The 12301-nt window shown below is 35.4% G+C and overlaps 1 protein-coding gene across 2 annotated transcripts; it reads left to right on the top strand.

Annotated features, from left to right (window-relative positions):
- The first annotated feature begins 1721 nt into the window (after window positions 1-1721).
- On the top strand, window positions 1722-11906 carry trim35-13 (tripartite motif containing 35-13). Of its 2 annotated transcripts, none has more exons than XM_073814043.1 (6): window positions 1722-2853; window positions 6340-6435; window positions 6531-6761; window positions 9098-9120; window positions 9213-9331; window positions 9881-11906. In XM_073814043.1, the coding sequence occupies exons 1-6, from the start codon at window positions 2635-2637 to the stop codon at window positions 10414-10416; spliced, it is 1224 nt and encodes a 407-aa protein (XP_073670144.1). In that variant the 5' UTR covers window positions 1722-2634; the 3' UTR covers window positions 10417-11906. The 2 variants fall into 2 exon arrangements, with proteins under 2 accessions (XP_073670144.1, XP_065119389.1); XM_065263317.2 differs by lacking the exon at window positions 1722-2853 and adding an exon at window positions 3390-3785.
- Window positions 11907-12301: the final 395 nt, after the last annotated feature.

Consider the following 12301-nt stretch of genomic DNA (forward strand, 5'->3'; position numbering starts at 1 on the left):
ATTTGGGATTGTTAAGGCTAGCATCACTATTACTGTTGGTCATGGTTTAGGACATTTACAGAATTATAAAACCACACTTAAGGGTGGCACACATGTAAATCTGCATTATTGCAGTTGCATTAAAAGCATTAATGTGCAGGAATCTGCTCCTGATGGCCATTTGCTCTTCAACCCAGTTTGATTCAGTAAAGGTATACTGCATTCAGTTTAGTTCAATAAAAACATTAACCCCTTAACTACAAATCCCTTTTGAATAACTGTAATATGAACCTTCAAATTAATATAACTCTGGCATTATTTGGTATAAAAGCCTAATTTTTGGGCTTGTTTTAAATAAGACATTTTAAGGTTTTTTACAAAAGTGTCTGGATAATTAAAAAAATATATATATTTTAAGAAAAAAAATACAATTACAAATTAATTGTATAAATAAAATTATAAAAATGTAAATGTTTCCCAAAAGTAAAAATGTAAACATGAAGCCACAAGTCTCAAGTAGTTCTGATCCAAATTTCAAGTTAAAATCACAAAAAATTTGGTTTGTCTCACACTTTTAGTGGTTTTACCAACAACGACCACTAGGTGTCATGGTTTGCTGCATACTCTTGTCACAAATGAATAAATTACTGTCACTGCATTATTATAAATGCAAACATGTTTTAAAATATGAAAACTACATTCTTAGAGCTTTGTAATGATACATAGTTTGTCAACATTTTTGAAGATTTATAATAGGATATAGTTTTATGAATATATAATAATTAATATGGGGGGGGGGGGGTTACGTAACAAAAACTGTCACTACATTATTTCTATCCAGCGATATATAGTTTGTCAAGATTTTTTAGGTTTAAAATAGGGGTTTAGTGTTATAAATATGTAAAAATAAATTTGGCCTACCTGTGGGCCCGTGACCTTTTTGAAACTAATTCTAACTATGTCATAATTTTCCCTAAATTGTGATAAAATATGAAAACTACATGCTCTAAGTTTTCCAATGATATATAGTTTGTGAAGATTGTTTAGGTTTAGAATAGGGTATTAGTGTAATAAATTTATAATAACAAAGTTGGCCCACCTGTGGACCCGTGGCATTTTAGAAGCCGGCTCTCAGTTTGTCATTCCTTTACCAAAATGGTGATGATAAATGAAACCTACACTTTAGAGCTTTCAAACAATATGTAGTTTGTCATGATTGGATAAAAATTCCCATGCAAAACAAACACTGAAGTAAACGTAGGCGTCCCGCTGGCGGGACAGTGAAATTTCGCAGAAGATAAATGTTTTGAGGCACACTCTCTTCATAAATGAATCAATTACTCTACCTACATATATTTTTTTAAACAATGTTAAAATATGTATTCTAGACTCTTGGACATTTCCAATGATACATATTTTTTCATGATAGATAAACATTTACATGCAAAATATTGAAGTAAAGTCAGGTGTCCAGCTCACGGGACGGTACCAGTAAGCCAATTTTCAGTTTCACAAATCTGGTTTGTAAAATGACATGGATTGGATTGTGCAATTAAATAATAATTTTACTATATCATCCTCATTCTTTGATACAGAATCAAAATATTATATTAGAAGTGGGATTAAAAGGGATAGTACCCAAAAATAAAAATTGTGTCATCATTTCTCATCCTCATTGTTGTAAACCTGTATGAATTTCTTTTTGAACACAAAAGAAGATATTTTGATAAATGATGGTAAGCACACAGCTGACTGTAACCATTGACCTTCATAGTACACTCTCAGAAATAAAGGTACAAAAGTTGTCACTGCGACAGTAACCTTTCAAAAAGGTACACCTTCGTACCCAAAGAGTGCATATTAGTACTTTAAAAGTATGTATTGGCAGTTCAAAGATACATATTTTTTTACCTAAATGGTACATGCAGGACCTTTTTTTAAAGGGTACTGCCCCAGTGACAGCATTGTACCTTAATTTTTGACAGTGTAGGAAAAACAAATATTATGGAATTCAGTGGGTATCGTCAACTTTATAAAAATATCTTTATCACAATACTGCCATATTTGTTTTCCTACTATGGAGGTCAATGGTTACAATCAGCTACAATGTGCCTACTATCATTTATCAAAAATCTTCTTTTAAATAAATAGATATTCATAAAGGTTCAGAACAATGAGGATGAAAAAATTGTGACATAACTTTCATTTTTGGGTGAACTACCCCTTAAAGATCAGCTTGCCTCATACAGAAATCATCAACGAGGCAGTTTTAGACACTTATGCTTTTGGCACGCTTTTATTCAAAGTTCACTAAGTCGTATGTTTCTTGGTAGGTGTCCTGCAAATAGCTGTCATGCCCTGCTTACATATGTGCATAAATATTGACGCAGGAAACATCAAGCAAATATTTGGTTCATTTTCTTTAAAGTTTTGAAAAAAATATTTCAACTAAAGAGTGCTGTGGTGTCTTTAATTAAAGCAATCTCTTACATAATTACCGATTATGTAGTGTGACGTCTACTATCCTGTCTATGTAACTTGTTAACGTGCAAAAGTCATGGGTAAAGGTCAGACGTCTGGCTTCTGAAAGCACTGTTTCTTTATTCGGTATATCAATCAGAACACTTGAAGATACATTAGTTCAGCTCAGAGATAATGGAGGATATTTGGTCTGTCATAGAGGAGGACCCCTGTTGTTCATTCTGTGGTGAAATCTTTAACATTCCTGTCGTCCTCTGCTGTACTTTATGCGAGCGCTGCTTCTGTGAAATCTGCTGTCAGCAGTTTTGGGAGACGAAAGGTTTTGAATGTCCCTTCTGCAGAGAGGAGATATCCGAATCCGGTCTTGGAAAATGCAAGGAACAAAAGATGAAGGTATTAAATATACAGCACAACACAACTCGATAATAAACATAATATATACCCATTGTGTTAATCCAAACAAAGGATTTCTGAATCTGCAAAATAAATTCAGACTTTGAGTCCATTTTCTTCATTATATGGATATTTATATGGATCCTGTTTGCTATGTGTTGGTATTTATGTTGCCATAGCCTATATATATATATATATATATATATGTCAGAATTTTTTTCTTAGAAAATGACCTTTACCATGATGCTAGTTTCTGACTTTTTCTCAAAATCTGTTTATCTTTATTAAAATATTTACAAGGTGGTAAAAATGACTAAAAAAGCTCAAATAACTCCCATATTTTGACTTGTAAAGTTACGTAATGTGATGTTTATGCATGACACTTACAGCCACCAGTAGATATCATGTGTCAGTTGATTTATAATGCTGAGTATATTCAGGAGCCAATCAGAAGACAGATCTTCCAAGAGTGATCTGAAGTCGGTAGGTGGAGTGTATACTGTGCACCCCACCGGGCAATGAAGGGCTCATAGACAGCAATGGCTACCAAACAATCCCATCTTGAGGAAGACCTCTCCTGCCCCATCTGTGGAAGTATCTTTGAAAAGCCGGTGGTACTGTTTTGCCGGCATCGCTTCTGTAAACGTTGTCTGGAGAGCCTGTGGAATGGAGTGGGATCTTGTGAATGTCCTCTCTGCTGTCAGCCATCATCCATGGGGGAACTCGTAGTCAACGCCACGCTCGAGAAGACCTGCGAGGGTTTTCTGAAGGAGCGAGCAAAAAACGATCCGATGTCATGCAAGGAGCACGGAGAGAGATTGAGCCTGTTTTGTCTTGAGGACCTGGAACCCACTTGTGGCAAGTGCAAGTCACTGGGTTACCACAAGGGTCACAGGTTATATTCTTTAGATGAGGCCTCACAAGACTGTAAGGTAGGTGTACACACTGAGAATATCTGGAAGGCCTACAACTATGTCTCTTGTCTAAGCTTTATCCTATGTTGATGTTGCCACCTCTACTTCTATCTTAAGGTATCCAAATTGATATTCATGGATCTTTGGCTGGTTTATTATTAGCTGTGTATTTATGCCGGGTATGGGCCGCATGGCAAGGCTGAAACCAGATGCCCGTGTGCTTTTTCAGTATCGCCTTCTTGGCACAAGGCTCAGTTTAGATTTGAGGAAAGGAAACACTGCTATCTAAAATTCTTTACTTTTTAAGGACAAGAAGCAAGGACAGAATTTGGGTCCTATAAGACACTTTTTTACTAGAGATAAAAAGAATGAAAACAAAACAGATTTTGGTATTTGTATACTTCTGTTATCTAGACTTGAGGATAATATACACCAAAACAACAAATTACAGCATGGATCTTCAACAAGGGGTTCAGGTAACCCTGGGGGTCCGTGGTGGTATTACGGGGGTTCTCCAAATATTGTTTAAATGAAAAATATTTTTTGAGTTAAATTAGAGTTTTGAGTTTAAATTAGGCATCAAACAAAAAAAGTAGCAAGCCCCTTAGGTGACAATGGCGTAAAAAAATCAAAAGTTTAGTTTCATGTGCTCACATGAAACTTTCATGTGCTCAGGCGAAACCTGCATGTGCTGAATTTTTTTTGAAGTTTAGTTTCACGTGCTCATGTAAAAGCGAAAGTTTCGCTAAATAAAGTTTCATAAGTTAAATAAAGTTTAGTTCACGTGCACACAAGTGAAATCGAAAGTTTCGCTAAATAAAGTTTAATAAATTAAATAAAGTTTTGTTTCACGTGCACATGCGTGAAATCGAAAGTTTCGCTAAATAAAGTTTAATAAATTAAATAAAGTTTTGTTTCACGTGCACATGCGTGAAATTGAAAGTTTCGATAAAAATAAAGTTTAATAAATTAAATAAAGTTTAGTTTCACGTGCACATGCGTGAAATCGAAAGTTTCGCTAAATAAAGTTTAATAAATTAAATAAAGTTTAGTTTCACGTGCAAATGCGTAAAATCGAAAGTTTCGCTAAATAAAGTTTAATAAATTAAATAAAGTTTAGTTTCACGTGCACATGCATAAAATCTAAAGTTTCGCTAAATAGAGTTAAAAAAATTAAATAAAGTTTAGTTTCACGTGCACACGCGTGAAATCGAAAGTTTCGCTAAATAAAGTTTAATAAATTAAATAAAGTTTTGTTTCACGTGCACATGCGTGAAATCGAAAGTTTCGATAAAAATAAAGTTTAATAAATTAAATAAAGTTTAGTTTCACGTGCACATGCGTGAAATTGAAAGTTTCGCTAAATAAAGTTTAATAAATTAAATAAAGTTTAGTTTCACGTGCACATGCGTGAAATCGAAAGTTTCGCTAAATAAAGTTTAATAAATTAAATAAAGTTTAGTTTCACGTGCACATGCGTGAAATCGAAAGTTTCGCTAAATAAAGTTAGTTTAGTAAATTAAATAAAGTTTAGTTTCACGTGCACATGCGTGAAATCGAAAGTTTCGCTAAATAAAGTTTAATAAATTAAATAAAGTTTAGTTCACATACTCACGCAAAACTAAACGTGAAAGTTTCACGTGTGCACACTATTTTTTTTCACACGCAAAACTAAACTTTATCTAATTTTAGCTCCATGACCCCTTAGGGGGTCCGTATTACTGCATTTATAGGCTAATAATAATAATAATAAAAACTTTAATCAAAGAGCGTAATGTTCACACATTAAAATCTATTTAGTTAAATTAAAATTTTATGTAGTATGCCCAAAATGATTATTGTACACAGCAAAAAATGTCCTTATTACTTTAGTCTTGTTTTAAGTACAAATATCTTAAAATTCTTAAATTAAAATGCATTTTCTTGATGCAGAAAATGATCTAAGAAAACAAGTCTATTTTTAGAGAAAAACAAAACAATTAAGTGAATTTGTGCTGGAAACAAGCACAAAAAAATCTGGCAATGTTTTTTTTATATTTTTCTTCAATTAAGTAAGTAAAATTTTTTACTCCATTTGATGATTTTTTGTTTGTTTTATGCACAAATTCAATTAAATGTGATTTTATTTGTCTAAAAAAAACCCACTTATTTTCTGATGTTATTTTTCTCATCAAGAAAACGCATCTCAATTTAAGAATTTTTAGATATTTGTATTTAAAACAAGACCAAAAACTAAGAAAGTCATTTCTCTGTGTAATATTTACTGTGTAAGCAGTGTAATATCTTTGTAACATAACCATCATAACAAGGTATGTGTTATAAATAATAATAAATTAAGTGTTAATTTGATACATGTGCTGGGGGTCCCTGCTTCTCCTCTCTATCCATTATGGGGGTTTCTTTTTACAGTATTAGATTTTCCCAATATTAGTATCATTGGCCTGGGCCATAGTCCAACCTGGGTCAGCACTTAAAGCATTATCTGTAATGCTATTTTTTCACTGTAGATCCTGGTACCATTAAATCCTGGTTCGCTATTTGTTTATTTGTTATTTGTTTTTTTTTTTAACAGGAAGAACTCAAAAGTGCCTTAAAACCACTTCGAGAAAAGCTGAAGCTCTACCAGAAAGCTAAACTCAATTGTGAGCAAACAACAGAGCACATTAAGGTATTTTTATTTTGCTTTGTAGATCAGGTGAACGATTGATGGAGGAGATGATGATTTTCCACTGAAGAAAAACAACCACAACATTGTCATTGTAGAGTCAAGCAGATCAAACAGAGAGACAGATACGAGCAGAGTTCGAGACGCTGCACCAGTTCCTGCGGGACGAGGAGGCATCCAGGCTTTCCACCTTAAACCAAGAGAAGATTCAGAAGAGCCAGATCATGAAAGACAAGATTGAAGATCTGGAAAATGACATCACATCTATTACCAACACTATAAGAAGCATTGAACAGGAGATGAGATCTCAGGATGTACCATTCCTTAAGGTGACAGTTCTGAAATGTCCTGGATCACAAAACCAGTCATAAGTTGCACGGGTATATTGCAATAACATGTAATCAATAGGGTTATGAGCATATTTGGCATGCTGTCCAAGGGGAGGGCTCCAAGTTCAGAATATTAGCCCGAACCCAGAGTACTCCCCCTTTTTAACTGGGATAGTAGCAAGAGGAAGTACCCGGTACTCGGTGGAGTAGGGTGGAGAACCTGCAGGACGTGAGTTTTGGGCTTGGCGGCTTTGCTTGTTCAAGCAGAGAAGAGAGGCGCAATGGGAAAGGGTTAATAGACTGAAAGGAGGGACATTTAAGTCGTGACCTGTGCGAAAGGTAGTTTTAGTTTATAAGTTCTCGTTGCAATGCTTTAACAGTTCTTTTTTAATTATTCGGCTTGACTGGCCAGAGTGGAAACCAAGGCGGAAAAAGGCAGAAGTTTTGTAGGTGGATCTAGAGTAGGATTCGGTGTCCTGCCATGCATGAAGAGGAAAGTGTAGGCCGATGTCCCCAAAAAGAGAACGGGGTCTCAGGTAGAGAGGAATCGCTCAGTGGCGGCTCATGACAGCTCATCCAAGGGGCGCAAATTCAAAATAAGTGTTAGGAGTGTCATGTGTGTTGCTTGCGTTTTTTTAAATATGTGTTTGTTGCGTCATGTGAACCATGTGCATCACGTGTTTTGTCAAAATAAGTGCCTGCTGTACACGCGTCAAAACCGTTTATAATAAAAGAGACGCTCACGTTCACAAAATACACACAAGACACTCCCTTAACAGTAAACTCTTATTATGCATTAGATTATGCGAATATCTGGCAAAGGCTAGCGTCTCTTTTATCATAAACCCTTTAGACGCTTCTGCAGCAGGCACTTATTTTGACAAAACATGTGATGCACATAGGATCACTCGATGCGCACAACGAATATTTTGAAATTATGAACCACAAATATGATAGGCTATATACAAGTTGTGACGAACTTCGCATCGAGCGCCCCCCAAAAAAGAAGTCACCGACCGCCACTGGAATTGCTCCTTGGGCAAGTAGTGGCGGGCTCAAGAGGCTAGTTGTCAGACAGTGCTCGAAACCAAACGTGAGGACACCTGGGCGGGGCCAAATCAGGGGCGTCAGTTTGTGTTGAAAAGTGGTGGGGACAAAAGATTAGATGAAAAAACAATACAGCAGGATGGGAAAAATATTGAATAATGGTGCATCAAAAATGGGCATAGCCTAGGCCACACTGCAAAAAATAACTTACTTAGTTAATAACTTAGTTTTTAGACCAAAAATATAAAATTTAAGTGATTTTATGCATAAAACAAGCAAAAAAAATCTGCCAATGGTGTAACCAAAAAAATCTTGAACATTTTTCTTATACACTAAATTCAAGAAAACTTCAGATTTTTTTGCTTGTTTAATGCACAAAATCACTTAAATTTGATATTTTTGGTCTAAAAACTGGACTTATTTTCTTGGGTCATTATGCTCATCAAGAAAAGCATCATAATTTAAGAATATTAGAAATTTTTACTGAAAACAAGACAAAAATACTAAGAAATGTTTGTTTTGGGTCATTTTAGAAAAAGTAATAGTTATTAATAGTTATTATGTTTAAGCTACTTTTTGTGGATAATGTACATTGTTTCTTTCTGTATCTAAACTGCATTGCATGTTTTATTTTGTGCAAATAAACCTTTACATTTCTTGGTTTGCTTGAATTTTCAGAACATTTTAACCAAATGCTTTAAAAAAGTGGTGGGGACATGTCACCAGTGTAAATGACACCTATGGGCCAAATGCTGCAAAAAACTGTCACGGGACAAAAGTGAGGGACGGCCATATAGAGAGACCTGTTCACGCTATAATTGGTTGGATTACATGACCATGCTAGTTAAATAAACTTCATTTGTAGCAGTAACCAATGTATGGGTCAATATTTTGGATTTTTTTATGGCCAAAATCATTAGGATATTAGGTAAAGTACCATGTTCCATGAAGATATTTTGGAAATTTTGTAGCGTAAATATATAAAAAATATATTTATCATTAGTAATATGTGTTGCTAAGGACTGCATTTGGACAACTTTGTAGGTGATTTTTATCAATATTTGATTTTTTTGCACCCTCAGATTCTAGATTTTCAAACTCTAGACCGGATCTGAGCCAAAAATCGTCTTATCTTAACAAACTTTTTGTCAATTAAATGCTTATTTATTTAGCAAAAACATTGACCCTTATGACTGGTTTTCTAATCCATGGTCACAAATATATCACTTACCTAAAAAATATACAGCTTGTTATTTTAGTAACTGTTTTTTTCTTTTCAATTCTCCTAGAATTACAAAGAAACCATCAAAAGGTACCAACCACCACCATCTTCAGTGTAAACTTCACTATCACAAAACCCAAAATAACTCATGCAACTCAATGCAAGTGTTGCTGTATTTACAGAACCTGGCGTATTCCCCAGGACCCAGACATGGTAACAGAATCTCTACTTGATGTAGCCAAATACCTGGGGTCACTGAAGTTTAAAGTCTGGGAAAAAATGAAGGATATTATTACATACAGTAAGTATATTCAGTGTACCTACACTCTAAAAAAACAAACGGTGCTATATAGCACCAAAACAATTGCTTTGGATCGTAACGATAGAAGAACCATTTTAGTGCCATATAGCACCGGTGAAGAACCAGTGAAGCACCAGTGAAGCACCAGTGAAGCACCAGTGTAGAACCATATAGGGGCCATATAGCACCACATATGGTTCTACATAGCACTATATGGTTCTACACAGGTGCTTCACTGGTGCTTCACTGGTGCTTCACTGGTTCTTCACTGGTGCTATATGGCACTAAAAATGGTTCTTCTATCGTTACGATCAAAAGCAACTGTTTTGGTGCTATATAGCACCGTTTGTTTTTTAGAGTGTATACTAACAGATAAGAATTAGGGATCATATAGATGTATCTATTCACTATTGTATTGGATTGACAAATCATTTGAATTACAATACAACCCAGACATTTTTTTCTTTGGACCCACTGTTAGTTTATAGGATGTTATTTCGCACTCCTTCTATCATCATATAAGCCTTTCCAAATATTCCCTCACTGCAGCTCCAGTGATCCTCGACCCAAACACAGCAGCAAACTGCTTCCTCCTGTCAGAGGATTTGACCACAATACAGTGCTGTTCCCAGACCTACGATCTCCCGGACAACCCCGAGCGCTTTGACGTGGGTGCGGAGGTGCTGGCCAGCGAAGGATTTAGCGTTGGACGGCACAGCTGGGATGTTGAGGTGAAAAACAACACCTACTGGGTCATCGGAGTGGCCAGCACGTCCATCAACCGGAAAGGAAAGCACGTGCTGACCCCTGCCGAAGGATTCTGGACCATTCGACTGCGTAACGGAGAGTACAAAGCCTGTACCGCACCGTGGTCTCCGCTCACTATGAATAAGGAGCTGCACGTAGTTAGAGTTGTATTGGACATGGACAGATCCAAACTGGCTTTCTACGACCCACGAGAGAGGACGCCTCTGTTCGCCTTCACAGACATCATCACCCCGCAAGCATTCCCATACTTCTGCAGCGCTTGCAAAGAGCACCCATTAAAAGTTTTGCCAGCGAAGCTTTCGGTTAACGTGGACTGACAAGCCTGAATATCCCGCTCGGTGGTCGGTGCTTCTCGTCCTGAGCTTTGAGTCTTATGTTACACGTGATGCAAAAATAACACTTGATGTTTACTGGTTTTGAATTTTAGAAAACATGATATGTATATGGTCTTGGTTTAAAGGGGGCAACACAAAAAGGCCATAATTAAGCCCAAACAAAAAAAAAGAAATGAAATATTAAAGTGTAACTAAACCCCTGGTCAGAGCCTGACTCCACCCACTGGCAATATTTGAAAAATGCAAGAAAAGTGGGCAGATCCCAACGGAGATAGAGGGGACGAACTAAGCTCGTACCAAGTGTGTGGTGAGATCGTAACAAGGGCGTGGTGAGCTTGAACCTGCTTACGTCACGAGTCATTTTTTGGACCCAACATCCAATGGGAAAATTAAACTGCAGTAGCCACCGTTCAACCTGAAGAGGGCAGCACTCAGACGTTTTTACACCATATATTGCAGTATTGAAACACTTTATATCCAAATGTCAAAAAAATTACTAAAATCAATGAACAGCACTAATAAAGCATCATTCTTACAGATCATTAACTAAAAAAGTTGGTTTAGGGTTTAGTTACTCTTTAAACAAATATTAAATAATACTGATAACACTTTACAGTAACGTTATATTTTTCAACATTATTAAAGGCACGGGATCTCTGAATGCCAATGTTGACATTTGAAATCACCTAAACACACCCCTACTCCAATAGCATCTGGACCTTTTTTTGATAGACCCGCCATACACATACGCAACCCAGGCAACGATATCAGTTAGTAGACACGCCCCTTACTGCTGATTGGCCACAAGTGTGTTTTGGAATTCGGCCCCAATCCCTTTTCTAAAGTGCTTTTCAAAAATCATGCACCCTGCCTTTAAATGCACTGGCTAACATGAACTCAAAAAGTAGTTTTTAACATTTATTAAAACAATTAAATTGTTTATTTGTTTCTAGGTAGTAAACTAATGTTAACAGTTACACCTTTTGATTTTCTTTAGATTTCTAAGGTTAATAAATGCTGTAGAAGTATTGTTCATTGTTAGTTGATATTATGGAGTTTCTGTAACTAATGTTCATTAAAGAAACTGGTAACACTTTACAATAAGGTTGTATTAGTAAACATTTATAAATAATGTAAGTGACTCATGTTAATTCAGTTATGCATGTTAGTTCATGGTGCATTAACTAATGTTTGCATTTAACTTTTGATTTTACAAATGTATTACACATGTATACATATGTTTATGTTAGCTAATGCATTAATTAAGTAAGAGATGATAGGCAGCAGGTTGTTATCGCAAAAATAAGTGAATCTTGAGGAAAACCAAAAACGTTTTAAGATAAGACAATAGACGTTAAAATGTCACAAACACACTATTTTGGTTGGATCATTTGTAAATATAATGTCATATATGTTATGAAAACATATTCATATATTTATTTTTGTGTAATATTAAACTGTACCTATCCAAATTTTGCAGCATAACTTGTGTTATTAGTTTCATTATCGGAATATCATACCTTGGAATGTCATGACTGGCATTTTAGAATGCTGTGTAATATCAATGTTTAACAAATTCAACTTTAATGTTGCAAATAAAAAATGAAAAATATTTGGACACCATTATGTTCTTGAAAATAAAATAAATTTAAGCTTATCTTATTCTCGGCATTCAATAGTGTTCAAAAGAAAACATGTTGCTATGGGGATTGTAATTACAACATTAGATTTTTTTTAACCCGTTAACTGCTACTGTCCCTTAAAGGAGCATTTCACCCGTAGAAACATTAATCTTTATTGAAAGTGTGTTATATTTGTAGTCGAAATGTAACATACATTTAGAATTTGGTGCCTATTTGACCGAGAA

The sequence above is a fragment of the Paramisgurnus dabryanus genome, chromosome 3, assembly GCF_030506205.2.
Source record: "Paramisgurnus dabryanus chromosome 3, PD_genome_1.1, whole genome shotgun sequence".
Classification (NCBI taxonomy): domain Eukaryota; kingdom Metazoa; phylum Chordata; class Actinopteri; order Cypriniformes; family Cobitidae; genus Paramisgurnus; species Paramisgurnus dabryanus.